The sequence below is a fragment of the Anthonomus grandis genome, chromosome 16, assembly GCF_022605725.1.
Source record: "Anthonomus grandis grandis chromosome 16, icAntGran1.3, whole genome shotgun sequence".
In the NCBI taxonomy this organism is placed as follows: Eukaryota; Metazoa; Arthropoda; class Insecta; order Coleoptera; family Curculionidae; genus Anthonomus; species Anthonomus grandis.
In genome coordinates this window covers 17801233-17820256 of record NC_065561.1, presented here as the reverse complement: position 1 = coordinate 17820256, position 19024 = coordinate 17801233, and the positions used below count along the sequence as shown (strand labels likewise).

Below are 19024 nucleotides of genomic sequence, written 5' to 3'. Positions count from 1 at the left end.
AGAAGGACGAAACTAAGTCAAAACCGTTGGAATTTTCCCGATAGTGCCCATAGAAGACGAGATATGGACCTCCAAAGTTTGGGATTTTTCATTTTAAGCGTATACCCCCCCGTATCGAATTTTTCACCAAAAATTGATTTTTTTCGAATTTGAACTAACTATACCAGCGGCTTGTTCCCATCACCTACAACACGAAAACACCGGGTTATAATGAGTTTCGAGAAAAACTAAGGGAATTATAGCACTTTGAAAATGCGAAAAATCGATTTTCTTTAAACCCGAAATTAGCTATAGAAACCCCTATCAGTGGCTTATTCCCATCACCTAAATTACGAAAACACCGGATTATAACGGAATTCGACCAGAACAAGTGGAATTATAGCACTTTGAAAATTCGTAAAAAAGTCAACTTTCGACCCCGTTTTTGAGTCCAAAAATGGGCTACAAAAATGCAAGATCTCAGCTAATATGGGAGCTACGACCTTGCGGATGGTCTCGTTGGATTCAGAAGGACGAAACTAAGTCAAAACCGTTGGAATTTTCCCGATAATGCCCATAGAAGACGAGATATGGACCTCCAAATTTTGGGATTTTTCATTTTAAGGGTATACCCCCCCGTATCGAATTTTTCACCAAAAATTGATTTTTTTCGAATTTGAACTAACTATACCAGCGGCTTGTTCCCATCACCTAAATTACGAACACACCGGATTTTAATAGAATTCGACCATCTTGCAAATGGTCTCGTTGGATTCAGAAGGACGAAACTAAGACAAAACCGTTGGAATTTTCCCAATAGTGCAAATAGAAGGCGAGATATCGACCTCCAAAGTTTGGGATTTTTCATTTTTCGGGTATACCCCCCCGTATCGAATTTTTTCACCAAAAATTGATTTTTTTCGAAATCAAACTAAGTATACCAGCGTCTTATTTAGGCCACCTAGATTACGAAAATACCGGGTTATAACAGGATTCGAGCAGAACTAAGGGAATGAGAGCACTTTGAAAATACTGAAAAAGTTATTTTTCGACGTCCGTTTTTGAAGCCAAAAATGGGCTCCAAAGATGCGAGATCTCAGCTAATAGAAAAGCTACGACCTTGCAAATGGTCTCGTTGGATTCAGAAGAACGAAACTAAGACAACACCGTTGGAATTTTCCCAATAGTGCAAATAGAAGGCGAGATATCGACCTCCAAAGTTAGAGATTTTTAATTTTTAGGGTATACCCCCCCCCCCGTATCGATTTTTTTCACCAAAAATTGATTTTTTTCGAATTTGAAATATTAGCGTCTTATTTGCATCACCTATACATCACGAAAACACCGAGTTATAACGAGATTCGACCAGAACTAAGAGAATGAGAGCATTTTAAAAATTCGGAGTCATTTTTTGACCTCTAAAAATGCGAGATCTCAGCTAATACGAGAGGTACGGCCTTGCAGATGGTCTCGTTGGATTCAGAAGGACGAAACTAAGTCAAATCTGTTGGAATTTTCCCGATAATGCCCATAAAATGCGAGATATCGACCTTTTCCTTTCAAACTCATTAAGCTAGAGATATTTTTCTAAGGTGATACCGCTTCATATTAAAGTACCCTTTCATATATAGAGTAAGTTATGTAGACCTTCAGCATTGGCTATATAGATTAAAATTTGTAATCTATAAACGGTGGCTATATACTCAGCTTCTCCAAGAGACAATCTCTAACCAATTAGAGAGTTATCATATAGATAAATTTTATGAAAGTAGGTGATTAATACAAAGCTACTTACCATTAGAAAATTTTGGAAAAAAAACTCGATTTAACGTAAGAGATATTGCATCTTACAGTTGAAATCTTCTTGACTTTTACTCCATAAAAGTAATAATAATAAAACCAACTTATATAGGAAAAAAACTATAATAATTTATTTAAAGTAATTCTTAAGAAAAAGCGATAAAAATGCAATGAAATAAATGTAAATATAAATCTTAAATATATTAAACTATACTTAAGGAATGAAAACCTAACTAACTAAATTAAGACCGGGTGTATTTGCCCCAGATGTGCAGCATGAATACTGATGCAATGAAGAGCAGGGACATAACTAGTACTGGAACTGGGCCACTGTAACAAATAAGTCTTAAATTATAACCTATCGCAATATATTTTTTATAATATCTAAACAATCAACAACTAGTCAACAAAAAATAAATAAAAACCACTTTTTGTCTACAAAATTTGTAATGATGTAAGAGATCTAAGAATATATAATACAATACTTTTACTCTTCAGTAACATTAATATTGTTGTTAAATGTTTTTTTTTTCTTGTCAATATTAAATATCTTGTCAGAAATCCTCTATCTATTTAAATCAAAGATATTTCCATTAAACTCAGTCAATATTATCAATAACAAATAGGATACTCACACCTCAATCATTCATAAGAAAGTAATCAATTTTAAAATATTAACACTAGCAGTATAAGTTATTAAAATATACCCATCTACATACACTTTGATGCCAGGCGAATCGTCAGTGTAGAACCTCCACATACCGCCAGTACCAGCACCAGTGTTCCTTCTGGCAGTGGTAGTTGTGGTGGTGGTCTTTCTTTGCCTTACTGTACCACCACCGGCACTCGCTCTTGGTCCACTTGCGCCTTTCGTGGGAGACCTACCTCCAGCCCCAACTGAGGTTGCACTTGCAGGAGCAGGCTAATAATTATGACAGAATGAATGATGAATTCAATAGCTTATTGCTTGAGTTATTTTAGTAAGAAGATTCGGGAAGATAGAATTTTTTGTATCTCATAATATAAAGATAGATTTGAAGAATATGTTTTTTAGAGTATTTACTCAGATGCTCATTAACATGTTGACTGCCATGTGTATAAAATATATACATAGTTCTATTGATGACTGCAGGCCGCGTGTATACGATTTACGCACACATTACGTGTATTTCTTATGGGTTCTCTATTGCTCCGGCGTAGGACTAACATATAATGTGATTGGCGTGAAAATATTTTTCTATTTTTTGAAAATATAGCTGTTTTAAAATTTATATTGCAAAAAAGTGTCCAATAATGTGGGTCTAAGTTGGAGAGGATTTTCTTTGTTTTTTAGTAAGAAAATACCACATTTTAGGTTAGGAAATGTAACATAAAGTAAATTGGAAAACGTTTTATTAAAAATAAAATAGAAGGTGATAACTAAAAATTACTTCTAAACTAATGGAAAAATACACCAAATATTTAAAACATTGTAGAAAAAGTGGCATAATTGATAAAAATATGGAAAACCCCTTTATTACTTTAATTTGGCTTAATGAATTACAAAAAAACATTCAACACATATTGGTGGTTTACCTGGACAGGCATATGTATAAATTTTAGCGGTTGTGTATAGTATTTACACACGGCACAGATTGATTAAAAATAATACTGCTCAGCGTGTATACATATTATACATGCTTCTAAACAAGGTCAAATACAAAAAAAAAGTGTCTCTTGCTACTATATTTGGATCTAAATTCTACTTAATAGAAAACAAAATTAATAAAACACTCCCGGTGCACCTGACCCAAGTTCTGATATAAATCCGGCAGTCAACATGTTAAAAGTATTTAAAAAAACAATACATAATTTAGAGGTAGAATAATAATTTGCTATTTGTCTACTATGTGAACTTACTGTTTGCATGTGAAGGTGAATTTATTACATTGTGATAGCAGCAAGGAGGGTTAAACAATGGAATGCCATAGTGCTCCGAACAAAGTCTTTAAAAATGTCTTTTTAATTAATTTTATATTATATTTTGTTGATCTATGTAAGCTGTATGTAATAGCGTGAATAAATTCTTGAATCTTAGTAGCTAGCACATTTTCCGAGACACAAATTATTTAGCATTTTCTCGAACAACAGAAGCATAGATATTTAGGTTATTTATTCCTAAAAGGAACTTCAACAATTTGAATAAATATCACTGGATGCAATATTTTAAATACATTGAAGTAAAATATAAATTATTGTTATAGGATGTTCAATATGGTACATAAGAGAAATTTCCAATTGGAAGTTTGGAAAGCAGCATCTAACACAGCACATTCTTTAATTTGAGGGATTGTAGGAAACATATGATTTATCAAGAAAATAATTGTTTTACATTGATAACTTAAAAAATTATTTGAGCTTTTCATTACTTATTCCTGTTCTACTAGAACATGTTACATGTAAAGGTTTATGCTTACCATTATGTACTAATAACAAAAAAATAACTAGTTTAACTTATAACTATGAGGGAAGACTTTGAGCACTCAAATACAGCCAAAACTGATCTGATCAAAAAATGAAACTTTCAGGTCACCAACTCCAAATTTTGACACGTCACAGTTCCACGCGGCTCCACGAGATTTGACATGTCAACAATATATTCACTTACAGCTGTTACGTCATTGATGGGAGCTCCTAGAGTTCCACACAGGCAAATCAGGATTTTTTTTAATATTGCAAAAAAATATTTACTTAATAGAAAGAGTACGGTCTATAGAATATTTTAAAACAACAAAATTTTTGGATGAACCATATTTTGCCCTAAAAAATCAAAAAGACTTCTTATTAAATGACGTCATTTTCAAAACATTACTATGCGAAAACTCTCCAATATGTCAATTTTGCAGGAGGAATTACGGCAATGTTGCCATACTGGATAAAAGTCCATAAAGTTTAGGTAAAAGTCGGCAGTTATTAAGAAAGTTAATGGTGATACAAGTTACTATAAAGTCCTTGTATAAAAAATCGACATTGAAATAAAACTTTAAACAAAGTAAACCAACTGGCCTGACACCTTTATGTAACAAAATAATATATAAGGAATGACAGCTAAAAAAATAGCCTCACAATCGGGCAACGCTGTAGTGTTTGATTCTCCTGGAATGAATTGTGTGTCAAATGTCAATAATTTGACAGTTATTTATAAACGTCAACGTTCCTAAATTAAAGGAGGCAATTTTTTTAAATTTAATATAGGAATAAAGTAAAAATATTTTAGATTAATATGAAAGTGATTAGTACGCGATAATACTCTAGTATACTTTTAATATGTGTGTCCATAAGTAAATAGAAGCATAGGAAAATCGTGCTCCATATACAAGATAAATTTTCGTTTTTATTGTTAAAAAATGACTTATCCAATTTTTTGTTTGTTTTAATTTAATGGACTTAAGATAAGCTTCTTAAAGGTCTTAAATTGTTCAATCACCCATGATTTACATAGTCGAAGGCTTTAGTAAAATCTTGTTCTTCTTACTAAACCTTTTAATTTATTTTATTCAAAGTATTCGCCGCATGCGGATGAAGCTTTAATTGCAGTAAAGATTTAATAATAACTTAGTCCAGTAGCATCACAAAAAAATGAGCCATATGACATTTAAATCTTATCAACTCACACCAGTTCAAGAAAAAGAAGAAGAGAAGAAGAAGAACGACAAATCAAATCATTCCTGAAATGTTTTTGTTTACTATTGGCCCTCGGTAGTGTGAGTGTGGGGGGAGGGGACAGTCGGGCAGGTGACACTTTGACATATATGATTCCTTTGATTGACAGTCCCGAATATTTTTTCAAATGTATTTTTTGGAAAAATTGTGTAGAATTTGCGTTCAAAGTGGAGTTCCCCTTGTGCCCGTAGACACCGTTGACTTCGATTCGGTTAGTTTAAGTGAAAAACTGAAAATCTGCGCTAATTTGGTGAGCGTTTCCACACATCTTTCGATTTAAATGTCTAATTTGACCTATTGATTTTTCTATTTCCTTTTGACACAGGTAGTAAAATCAGTGGTGTACTATTCAGGATGATTGTTTAAATAGCCCTAGCTGTAGGTAAACTTAATAATACGTTCTAATATTTAAAATACCAGACTGGATGAAAGGTAATTTATTAAAAATTAGTGGCCCCCTTTACCAGTCAAATAATAAATCAAAATAATCATAAATGTGTCTAGATTAAACTGACAGATTTATGACTATGGCACAATACAGAATAAATAATTTAAACTGTAAAAAAGAAGGTAGACTTGTTATTTTTCACTTTTATGAAGTAATTCGATATTATTATGAACAGAACATACACTTTTATCCATAAATGCATAATATATAAACAGAACTTCTTTAAAACTGGTGACCTCTTTAGGGCACTAATACATGTAAATTATTTTAACTAAAACAGATAATACCTAGGTAATTCTACAGTTCAGTGACTTATATTAGTTTTCTTTTAATTGTTTTTAGACTCATTTTACCATCAAACTTAATAGTCGCAGAAGAAGCATTTCACAACAGTTTTCTTATAATTTAAGAAAAAAAGATACATAAGCTGCTGGAATTTTCTCATAAAAGAACATTAATATAAAATTCTACAACTAAAAACAAAAAAAATTAGATAAAGATAAAATATCTTGTACCTATACTTATACTATACACAAAATTATAAACAAGGACTGTCAAAATAATATGACTGCAGTAATTATGTTACAAAAATGTAGGAATTGAAAAGACAGTTAAAATTGTCATACTAATTTAATGCACCCTTCAGGAATTCTTGTAGAAAATAATATGCCTTTTCTATCAACAGAGCTGAATGTTCTGATGCTTAAATGTGTATAGCTGTGTGGTAAATTATCATAAAAAGTTTGCAAATGTAAACTGGTCTCTGTTTTTATATATGACTATTCCAGTTTACTGGTTCAGTTAAGATTTTGAACTGCTTAAAAGGAAACTCCATCTGTAATAAAAGTTTCTTATAGCAAATATAAAAAAATCATCTTTATTTAAGATATATGTTGTATATTTTGCTACATTAGACACCTACCAGAGCAGTGGAAAGCTTTAACTTATAGTTGCTGTTGTACCTAACCACTGCCTGTACTCTATTAGTCAATATCTTACTATTAAACATGAACAAAACTGAAAAAAAAATATACTGTAATTTCCCATAACAATAGTCCACTTTTTAGATTTCCTCTTGCTTTACAAGCGTACAAAGCCCTATAGACTAAATGTTTGTTTTAAGATATGTTCCTGTTAGGTGACCTTATTAGCTTTTTTAAACAAATTATAAATAGACCTTATATATAAAGCAAAATAAATAAAAAATAAGTGGTACAATGTTGGACCTGTAGTTACACCCAACTATGGTCCAGAATGATTATATCATCTAAATGATGCATTGGATCAAAGTTGGTATACTGAAACACAACTATGGTTCAGAAAACCGATAATAAAAAATAAAACTCAGATTTTAAAGTGAAAATTTATTTTAAAAAAAAGGTATTTTAGGGTAAATTAACATACTTTTCAATATCCGATCAATCATATCCAAGCACTTCAATTACCAAAAAAAGAAAACTTATAACTCCTCATATGTAAAAGTAAAATCAAATTTTTAGGTTAAACATTTTACAGTCAAAATTAGTAGAGAACACAAGATTTATCTTTAACAAAACACACAAGATTTGTTTTTAAATTAACTAAAAAAGTTAAAGTGTTCTAGCTAGCCTAATCTTTTTGCAATTCTGCAACTAAATACAGTTGTCTACTCTTAGAAAATAATTTTGGACTTTCTATTTACTTTACAATATCTTCTTTAGAGTATTTTAGGACATCCTTTTGTATTGGCCACTTAGATTCCCAATTCGTTCCATGCAGCTGACCATGTACCCATTTTTTGTTGTTTTCTCAACCACACCCGGAAAATGTTTTTGTTCAAAAATGATTATAACAAAATTGCTTTTAGATATTGTACTAGATTGATTATTTTGTGACGAAGGTTCATCAATGAAGGTTGGTAGCATATCACTAGAGCCTAAAGTAATTTCTCCTAAACTTTCTTCCTCTGAATCACTCAATGCAAATTTATTAAGCTGCTTACTTTTTTCTTTTTTTCTGTTCCAGAAGTACTAGACTCATTGATATCATCTGGTCCTATACTTTTGCCTGGCTCAACATTTAATTTTTTCTTTTTCCTGATAATCCGGGGAACAGTTTCTGAGTTTCTGACATTTTCAAGAAAAGCTGTAAACGATTTATTGATTAAATCATAATCAGAAGACTCATTAACCCTGTTGCTGCTGGGAAGTCTAGCTAAAACCTGATCCCGACTGAAAGGATAAATCCATGCTTTTCTAAAACCAGAGTGTAAATTGGTTGCAGCATTTTCTTTTGTTCTCCCAAACAATTCCTTTAAAAGGGATGGAAAAACGCGTCTTTAGGGACTGTAGGATGTCTTCTTCCAGCAGAAGAGCTTTTCCACTCATCCAACACTTTTCGCCAATGAATTTTAAAAGGTCGGAAAAAAGAAATATCCAGCGGCTGAGTTAAGTGAGTCAAGTTTGGTGGCAATGCTACAAAGGCAATGTTATGTTCCTCGCATAATTTAATAACCTTGGGACTTATATGTGAGCTTGAGTTATCTCCGATCATGACAGATTTTTCAAATCTACTGCGCTTTATCATGGGAAATAGAATTGACATAAACCAGTCCTCAAAGCTAGATCCATCAAACCATCCACTTTTACTTCTATTATATCTGGTTCCTGCAGGTCCACCCCCGGTCCACGTATCCCACATTTTTTCGGCCTTATAGTTAACATATGGAGGACATAATTCACCTGCAGCATTGCCACACATCATAATAGAAACTGCCGCTTTAGTGGAATTTTTAATTTGTTCCGGATATTTGCAGCCTTGCTTACTTAAAACAGTTTTTTTGCCAGGATCATCTACCAGATTAGTTTCGTCGTAGTTAAATATCGCTGTTGGAGAAACCCCTTGAACTTCGGCTTCTAAATGGTCAAAATATTTGTTTATAATTTGATCATCGACAGCAGCTCGGCATCTCTTAATGTTACTACAAAGCCTCTTCGACAAATCCCCTTTTCTCCGCAGTAAAAAGCCTTCTATCCAACGTTTTCCCGGAAAATTATTTTGAAACCTTGATTCATTGGGCCCGGTACTATCCAAATACATCTTAACACATCTTTAATCAAATGGAGTCACGGGAAAGCCAAACTCACACATCACAATACAGTGTTGAACAAAATACTGTTTTTCTTCCTCAGTAAAAACGCATTTCCGTCCTGGTGGGTTTATACAGTTATTTTTTATTGCTTTTAGTTTTGAAATAATAGTGCTGCGCGGAATATTATAGGTCTCTGAAGCTTTTCTTTGAGACATTTTTCCATTTTTTATATCTCCAATGCACTGCTCCAAAACCTTTTCAGAATATCCCCTATTATATATAGGGCCTCGCCCCTACTTTTCTACGTTCCAATTTTGATCTAGGCATCTGAAAAAGAATAAAAATGCAATAATTTGTTTTTTAAAAGCTAAAAAATGCAATGTTTTATTTTTTGGCACATAACAATTATTAGTCTGGCACCTATAATAGGTTAATATTAATCTTTAAGAAACTATATCCCAACAATGGTCCAGTGGTCATTGTTAGGTTCCAAGTTGCCATTTTTCGTAAACAAAAATATTTAAAAAAAATAAATTAAGGTTATATCAATTTCAAACATCTTTAATAAGCAGAAACATATAAATAAATATACAGGAAAATCTTTATCGTAAGGGATGGACAGCACAAAGTTCGCAGGTTATGAAAATCACACTTAACTGAGCCGTTTGATCTTGTAATCACTCTGCGTCTGGGACCATGCGGACGGCAACTGGAACAACTTCTTTAGGCAGTTTCAATAGTAAAGTTGTCTTTGCGCGTAGCTGCATTTTTCGTTCGTTTAAGTGGGGATAACATACACGTGATTTTTTTAAATTTACGCTGTCTTTGGACTATAGTTGCGCTTTAGGACAAAAGTTAGGGGAAACTAAGGTATAGAGAGTTTCTTGATATGCTGGATATTCACAAATCAGAATACATAAGTCAGATTGTGTTAACATCACATACAACTGTGATCTTACTATAGAATCAGTAAAAAACAAATAAAACAAGTGGTAAAGCAATAACCTCCTTTTGTTTTAATTATCCCTTAAATAAATATTTACCATTTTTGTATAAAACTACAATAAATAAATTTTTTCTTGCGGGCTCTCTTGCTTTCCCAGGGAACCCTCCGTTGGAACCTATAATAGATCCTTTGACCCTCTTCAATCCCTTGTTAAAAAGGTCATGTACAAATGGGCTCTACTTCTGCTTCCACTAAAATCTTCTTTAAAATACCACTGTATCCTACCTTTCCAGACTGTCTAGTACACAAAAAACTATGGAAAGACTCTTTCACTATTAAAATTTAAGATTTTTTCTTTTTCACTTAAGAAAAAATGTAAAGACTTATACGACTTTAAATTCTTGTCAGCTTTTTCCCAGTTTTGATTCTATTTTGTTTCTATGAAAAATAATTCATTTTAAATAAAATTCTTATATAAGAAGGTGAACTACATTCCAAGCATTAGCAGCACAATATTCATAAACACTATTAAATTCCTTAAAAATTTAGTTTATAGTTTATTTATAAATTTTAGTTATAGGTTTTATTTCTAAATATCCTAATACACATAATTTTAGTTCCAGTTTTCCAGATGGTTTTAGATAAGTGTGAGATAATGGTATTATTAAGTTGACACCACTTTTCCTTGGTATAATTAGTGTTTGTATTTATCAATGATATTTTAGTTTGTTTCAAGTGATTATATAAGTGTTTTCAAAGAATCTTATTAATTTTAAGTATACTGTTATTGTCAGAGATTTGGGAATTTTTTTTTAATAGCACCTAAAAGTGCATAGTCATGAGTCTGTGTTTTGTTTAATGTAATCATTAAAATCACTCTTTGGAAGCTTGTAAGACAATACACATGTCCCTTGTCACTTTATAAAGCTTTCCATTTAAATTTCATGCTAATTTTACTATTATCAATCATTATCCGTAACAGTTTTTGGTTGGTTTTCAGGTAATTTCAAATGACCAAATCTCTTCAGAAATATGCGAAAAATGTGCAAACAAACTCAGGGTCTCGTATCACTTCCTAAACATGTGCAAGCAAAGTACAAAAATTATCCAAAGTTACCTCGGAAAACTAACAAATTTCCACCATGACGACATTTTCGAGGACAGTGCAAGGATTCGAAACTATGAAACTGTAGAATGCACTGACCTCAGTGTTGAGTTGGAAAAATTACCAGATATAAAAATTCAAAATCTGTGTCACAAGGAAGATCAGCAGGAGGAGGTTCTTGATCAAAGTATAGAAACATCAAGTCAAAGTCTACAACAGCATACTCCTAGAAACAGTTCTCTGAGAAGAAAACAAAGAATCACAAAAGGACAGAGATGTTCTTTATTGCAACAGCTTTTGAATAGGCCTAAAAAAGAAAGAGATAAACCATTCCAAAGTTCTTTTGACATCCAAAGGGGTGGTCTAAAGAACATCATTAATTTCACAAAAAACTATGAATTTAGCTTCAACTTGGATACAAACTCGAACATCGAATCCACCCCCTTGGATAAACTGACTGCATTCTCAGCAAATTTTTTTAAAAGAGACTTCACAGACTTCAGAAATCATATATTGTATGTTATAGAAAATAGGCATAAATTTGAGTGTGATAGTTTGTTCGGATCAGAAGATGACGACAATTTGAGTGAATATGATAGCGAGGAGGATCAGGATATTGTCATAAAGGAAGAAAGATTTGAACATGTCTTAATAGAGCCTGATATTAAAGTTAAAAAAGAGTTATCTGATAGCGAAGATGAGGATGGTAAATAAGCATTGTAAGCATAATACAGTTGAAATTCTTGATATTTTTTTAGAACCTGGCAATCCCCTAGATTATCTGGAAACAACTATTGAAGAGGTAAATGTTAAGAAAGAGGAATCTTTGTCAGACTCTGAAGAGGCCAAACTACAAGCAAATCAATCATTAAGTTCCTATCATGGGTCAACCAGACCTGCAGATCATGACCTGCTTAGTTTGGGGGTAACATCATCTCCATCTGTTAAATTACTGGACAGGTAAAAATTACCAAAAAATCATGCTTTTCCCAGTCTAGTATTAAATGACTAGTGCAGTTAATTCTCACATAATTTCCTTTCTAGACTGGTATCTACATACCCATTGGGATCCAGAAAGATCTTTTCACCGAGCAACGCAAGGTGTAGGACAAGAGACATGCCTTACATTAATCCAACGTTAAAAAATCAATTTCTGTATCGGAGCTTTAAATGTGAGAGGTGCAATAGGTACTTTAAGAGTCAAGGGTACTTGAAAGCCCACACGTCAAAAGTACATTGAAAGAATTCTTTTCTTTGTTATTTTTTTTTTTAATTTGATATTGTAGCCACTCGTTTTCAGGGTGGCCTAACAATAAAAACTAAGTTTCTCAAGTTTATGTTACGGAGTATTGTACCTGGAAGTATTTATTATGGTTATTAAAGTAAGCCACTAATATATTTGTAGAATTTTCCAAAGACCGACAATGAGTTCAGTCATGACATAGGATAACAACTATTTAAAGGCATGGGATCATCTTATAAACTGAAACTGTAATAGAAAACCTCCTTGAAGTAGTTTTTAGATGATCCCCATATTAATTGGTGACTTTAATATTGAATTTGCTCTTATTCTAGTTAATAAGTCACTGGGTGTTGTGAAAAAAAGTATTATTGTGATCTATACAGTGCGTCCTATATTTTTACTTTTGGGCATTTAAAAAATCTATATGCAATATCGAAAATATTATCAATCAAAAACCGCGTGTGTAAGTTGAATTGTATTTAGTAGTTATAGGACTTTATAAATTTAATCTCTGTCCCCCGAATTATATAGGAATAATCTTTAAATATCGGAGTTATGCGGCTGCCTAAAATTGTAGAAATTTTATATAGTAATTTTGTAACCAGCCAAGGCATTAAGGTCTAATAATGGCATCATGAATATTTTAATAGGGTTCTTGTCAAAATAATCGTGGGGCCATTGTAATATAATAATTATTACTTGCATTTTAATAATTACCAATAGAAAAACTAAATGTCACATTTCTTCTTCTAAATAATTCTATGACAACAAAAAAGGATTGTACGCAAATCAAATTAATCAGAGAGGAGCTTTATGCATACTGAAAATTAACGATGTTTAATTAGTTTTTAATTCAAGGAAATAATCACCTTTTACTGAACATATTAATAAAATAAACTGAGAATAACAGGGACAAAAGTAGAAAAACTAAATCATCAAATTATGACAAAAAAAAAATTATAATTATCGTTGCCTAAGTTCTTCAGGATAAATCTGTCAAATATTTGTAACATCTGATCTCTTTTACTACCAGGAATGGATGGAAAATATCGAATAATATAGTTCGTACTGGTAAACTGAAGACAAATTTATTTAATTATTTTAAATTTATAGAATCAATTTATGAATTATCATGAATCAGATGTATCACATATTAGGTCGAATTGTATTGGTTAAGTCAGCTAAATCCTCTAAATCCCCCTCTCTTTTGAAAAACTCAATTATATTGATTCAATTACTTATTCCAGGTTTCTTTTAGCTTTATCTAGTTATTTTCATTTAAAGCAAAATAATATTCTGTTTGCATCATCCCTTAAATATTTAACATTTTTGTATAATACTGCAATAAAGAAATTTTCTATTCCAGGCTCTCTTGCTTTTCAGGGAGCTCTTTTCTGGAACCTATAGGTCCTTTGCCTCTGACCCTCTTCAATACCGTGTTAAAAAGATCATATACAAATGGGCTCTACTTCTGCTCCCACTAAAATCTTGTTTAAAATATCACTTTATACTACCTTTCCAGACTATTTAGTACACAAAAATCTCTGGAAAGGCTCTTTCACCATTAAAATTTGAGATTTTCTCTTTTTCATATGAAAAATAATTGAAAGCTATACACAACTTCAAATTCCTGTCAGCTTTTGATAAAAATAATTACTTTCTTTAAACTGATATATAAATATCAGTACCTAATCGATTTCTCAATTTAGAGAGCACCAGTACAAATGTGGAGAAAATTCGTTGCAGACCTAGTATCTTAGGGCGCATTTCTAAAAAGCCAGTTTCGAGATTGTCCCAATCAAAAAATCCTCAGCAAGCGAATGAATATGAGCTGAATAACCGTTGTATAACATCCAATTCTGGATTGTCCTTTAAAAGTGTTCTGCGCATTATTGATCCATTTCCTCTTTAAAACAAGTTTCAGCATAATTTATAGCATCTGCATTTGATGCTTATAAACTGTCTTCAGATACTCGGCAGTATGAGGATTACCTGATTTAGCAACCCTGTAAATTAAGTTAGATTCTTTATACTCATTTGAAATTTAACAGCAAACAATGGGATCATTATGAATATGTAACAAGCCATGGAGGGCATTGATTAAACCTAACAACATTCATTCATTAGATTCTTCTAAAACTTTTTCATATACTTCGTCCAACATTTTATTCCCCAATGTCTCTAAATCGGTCTTACACTCTGCACATTTTTTTTGGGTTGGTCTCTTTGTCCAAATTTTAAAATCATTTTTGATGGTCCTTAACCAACGATTTTATTGAGACATTGTTTTTTTACCATGTATTGGGGTAGTACCAGAAAAAATATAAATTTGAGTCTCCGCTCTTAGTCTTACCTTTCTATCATCTCCTGTCATGGTTTTATTTGGAATTTTTTATGTCCCGTCCAATATTTTTTAACGGGATTAGTGTGGACAGCATCGTTTGTTGCAGAATCCCTGATTAAAGGTTTTTAAGCGCAGACCGATTGAGGACAATCATATTAATAATTAATAAATGGTTTGAAGAAAAACAGCTGCTCTATATGCGAAACAGCCTTCAAGGAAGCTGTAGTATACAACATCACAGTAGTTAATCTGAGATAAAAATGGAGAGATTCTGTTGGGGAAGGTATCGGAATTTTAAATATTAAAAATAAGCCTCCAGTTCTAGCTTCTTCCACAGATTGAAAAATTTCTTTATTTATATGAAGGCCAGGAAAAATTGTAGAGATTAAATTTGGCTTTAATAGACTCAGATCCAATTATCAAGTGAATCTTCTTCGTTTTCTACATACAACAGTCAAACCTTCGATCCCAGGTCTAAATGCAAACGGAAGGAACTGGGTGTCATCAGCATAAAGGTGAATGGAGTCAGGGCGAACCTGTAATAGCAGATCTGAAATATAAAAAATAAAAATGAGTGTACCAAGAATGGAACTTAATGGAACTCCAATTTGATTGCAATCCATATACCTCCTGAGAAATGCTGAAAACAATTTACAGACCCGAGTAGGGGATTCAAAATAGTGCAGCTTAACCAACAGCATCTCATGACAAATGCCTTGCTGGAGTCTAGCCATACAAGAGAGGCGTCCATGTTCTTCGATGTCACCTTGCTCAGTACTGTTATGTACTATGCTCTAAGTCCTAAAACTGGATAATATCTCTAGTAGTCTCCTTCTATTGATTAAACCACTTAATAGGAAATTATATTGTATAATGTGGAATTAACGATATCAATTTTTATTCTGGTTTTTCTGCTTTTGTCTGATAGTGTGCAATTTTTATAGTAGAGCAATTGAGTTTTTTGAGCATTGAGCAAGAGATATTTTTTTCTTAATTCAATTGCAGCTGACCTGTTAATTTTATTCCTGTTTTATTTATAATTTTTGTTGGTTCCCTATATATTTTGCATTTAGACATTTTTTTTTGTTAACTTGGCTTAAAAGCATTTCATTTTATTAAAAAAAAAATTACTAGGATTTAAAATCTTAGGTTCCCCTGCCCCTCGTTAATCCGAATTTAAAATAAAGTAAGTGTTTACTTTTAAAATATAAAATGTACATGTTTTTTGTACTTTTTTGATTTATATATTTAAATGAATATTGTTTTAGTTACATATGTATAATGTATTATAACTTGTATGTTTATATTTTGTTATAGTTATTTTTTAAATACAGTTTTTAAACAAACTTTACGTAGTTTAACTTTTACGGGTCAAGTTGGATAAGAGGTCAATTAAAATCCAAGCTCTTCAAAACTTTTTTTCATTTAATTCCAACGTTTCTAGTTATATTATGAACTAATTATTTATTATTTTTGTTGATTACACACCAGCAGTTTGATATGCTCAAAAACGAATAAACCAAATGAATTCATCAAAAACATTTTTTGCAGTCTAACGAAAACCTTTGATTTATCTGTTCGCCCTGAGGAAGGCCTACTATAGGACGAAACACGGCTATTAAAACCAAAACACGCATTTGAATCATTCGTAAAAACATTGAAAATATACCAAGTTAATCGTTTTTGCCCCTACGCTCTAACAAATCATATATTTTTTGTAAGTTTTATTTCCAAAATAACTAAATGAACCAAAAAATATTGGATGGCATTATAGACTACTTCTTCTACACTAAAAAATATTGTGCTTTTAATAACGAAACTCAAAAAACAAACTTATAAATATCAGACCTATAAATGAGGGAGACTATCATAAAAGTGATGGACATCTCGTGGCAAAACACTTTTTAACTCTTGCAAGTGTTTAAATTTACTTGCAGGAATTTTACATTGTTGAGTATGCATCTTGGGATATTCCATTATTACCTCAAGATTTTTCGGCCTCACCGGCAAAGTTTGCCATTCACCATCAAAATCTGTTTTAATCTGAAATAGACTTTCGTATTTTATGCACTTTATGTCAGTAACTTTAGGATCATCTGCAGATTTTCCTGGGCGTATGGAAGAATACCTTAAATGGCCTGCTAGCGAATAGTTTCTAAAAAAACTAAAATCCAACTCGACGGCTTCGTAGGGTCTAGGATTACGTCGTGCTTCTCTAACCGACAAATAATCGCTAGGAAGATGAATTTCTCGATTTTGCAGTTTTCGTTCTATTGTAGAGTGGACTGAGTCACACTCCATGTAGGTATGTCCGGACTCTAAAAATTTTTGGTAAATGGTCACTCCAAATTTAATGGAAAAGTTTAAAATAGCATTCGCCATTATGTTGTTTCTATTTTGATACGTACATCCGTCCGAATAAATAATGATGGGAACGTTTGTTAAAACACATTTTTTTTCTAAATAGTCCAACAAGCATGAAACAAAAGTAGACGCTTTCAACTCGCTGTTTTGGTCTTCAGAAAACCAATAGCAACACGCATCATGCGTTTTCATGTTATAAATAGTAAAATTATGGCAACATAATTTTGTCTTATAGTAAAGAGCATTGGCCTGCAAGTATGGAGATAATTTGACTGCTTGCAGATCCATTGAAATTAAGATACAATTATCTAAAAGTGCCTCGCTTTTATCTTTCAGTTTTTCCTCCCGTGCGCGATCTTTCCTTTGATATGCTCTTGATAGTCACCTTCTGCTAGATTTCCTTTCTCATAAGAGGTACAAACGTTACATTTATCATTTTTTAAAGTATATATAGATAAATTTAATTCCTTAAATCTCCTCGTAAAGTATTTCCTGGTGACTGATGGTACATTTTTTTCTGAGCAAAACTCTTGATAAACCTTAAAAAGTTCAAGTTTTGTTTTAAATACTGGCTCCAAAAGCAGCTTTTTTGAATGTTTTCTATTATAGTGAGAGGGTAGCTTAGGTAAGGAATTTAAAAACGTATCAACGTGCTGTATACTTGAAGTGCTGCGTAAAGCAATTTCTCGCTTTTTAGTTATTTTACGGCCTTCGTCCTGGTGCATGCCTGATTCACTACGGTTCACCCAGTCTTGGACTGTTTTGTATCCAAGAGCAAGGGTGTTTAGAAACATTGTGCGACATACCTGGAGCTTTTTATTGTCACCATTTAGGCAATACAAAAAAGTCCCCTGTCGTCGTCTTGAGTTTTCTTGCGTATTACGTTTCACGGAAATTTTTTCGACAGTTGAAGCAACGTAAACCTTTTTCTGATCCCACGACATTTCGCTCCAAAAGTAATTAAAAATTACTTCTCTCTGAGCTTCCGTAATTTGAAAACATTTTCTTACTTTTGACTTTCTACAGAAATTTGAATTACATCCACCTTTTAGTTTTCTTTCTCCTCTGCTTATATTTTGCTGATATTTTCCATTCTCTCTTGAAAATCCGACGTATTTTTTACCTCGCACATGTAAATTTTTGTCTTTATTTTTTTTTTCTTTTTATTTCAATTTATCCATTGACTTTGATAAGCTGTTATTCTTCTTTTCCTTTCTCCTGGTGCATCGAAGATGATGAAGACTTATTTTATTTTGTGTAACTTACCTTCATTATGTCTCCCAACAGTCTCAACTTCTTGGCAGATTTGTATTTCTGAGACTTCATGTTCATCTGATAGTAAACTCGCAGCAGAAACACTTTTATCAGATGTTGATGATATATCTGAAGCATGGCCGGATTAAGGTTTTATGGGGCCCGGGGCTAATAATGGATCAAGGGGCCCCTTATAAATAAAATGCAAAAAATATTTATAACACTACATATATATTACTTATATAAAAGAAAAGGTTTTTTTGAAAATAGGAATATTAAAATACCTTTTTTCGTAATTTCAGTTTTACAAAATCTTCTATTACGTCATTAAACTCTAAATCCTTCAAAACATCCCTTTCTATACACATTAATGTTAAAGAAGACAGATGTTCCTCCTGCATTGTGGCTCTATATTTATTTTTTATATAAACTAGCTTGGAAAAGGAACGTTCAGACTCACAATTTGCTATTGGTATCGATAGATAAATTTTCAAAAGCGTATATACGTTAGGAAACGTGTCAATTAATTGGTGTTCTAAGATATATCTTAAAAGATCAAGTGGATTGCATATTTTTTCGGAAGAGGTTTTAAGAAGTTCCGAGAAAAATACCAGCTCATCTGTTAAATTAATATTTAGGTCATCTGCGTACACGCTTATTACTTTTGCAGAAAACTCTTCAACTTCTGTTTTAGATAAACATACATTAGAGCTAAGTTTTGAAATCAAACCAAACAACTGGGCAAGATCTGAATTTGCATTACCACCGT

General features: G+C 32.2%; 2 protein-coding genes across 4 annotated transcripts; one reads left to right on the top strand and one right to left on the bottom strand.

Annotated features, from left to right (window-relative positions):
- Positions 1-1883: 1883 nt before the first annotated feature.
- On the bottom strand, positions 1884-4403 carry LOC126745671 (protein transport protein Sec61 subunit beta). The gene is made up of 3 exons (XM_050453626.1): positions 4236-4403; positions 2499-2701; positions 1884-2109 (listed from the first exon to the last, which is right to left on the bottom strand). Exons 1-3 carry the CDS (start codon positions 4236-4238, stop codon positions 2022-2024), a joined length of 294 nt encoding a protein of 97 aa, XP_050309583.1. The 5' UTR covers positions 4239-4403; the 3' UTR covers positions 1884-2021.
- A 1113-nt stretch (positions 4404-5516) lies between these two features.
- LOC126745762 (uncharacterized) lies at positions 5517-12387 on the top strand. 3 transcript variants are annotated; one of them, XM_050453749.1, is made up of 4 exons: positions 5517-5692; positions 10946-11756; positions 11809-12010; positions 12095-12387. In XM_050453749.1, the coding sequence occupies exons 1-4, from the start codon at positions 5609-5611 to the stop codon at positions 12288-12290; spliced, it is 1293 nt and encodes a 430-aa protein (XP_050309706.1). In that variant the 5' UTR covers positions 5517-5608; the 3' UTR covers positions 12291-12387. The 3 variants fall into 3 exon arrangements, with proteins under 3 accessions (XP_050309706.1, XP_050309705.1, XP_050309707.1); XM_050453748.1 differs by having other exon boundaries at positions 5518-5731; XM_050453750.1 differs by lacking the exon at positions 5517-5692 and adding an exon at positions 5806-5913.
- The last annotated feature ends 6637 nt before the right edge of the window (positions 12388-19024 follow it).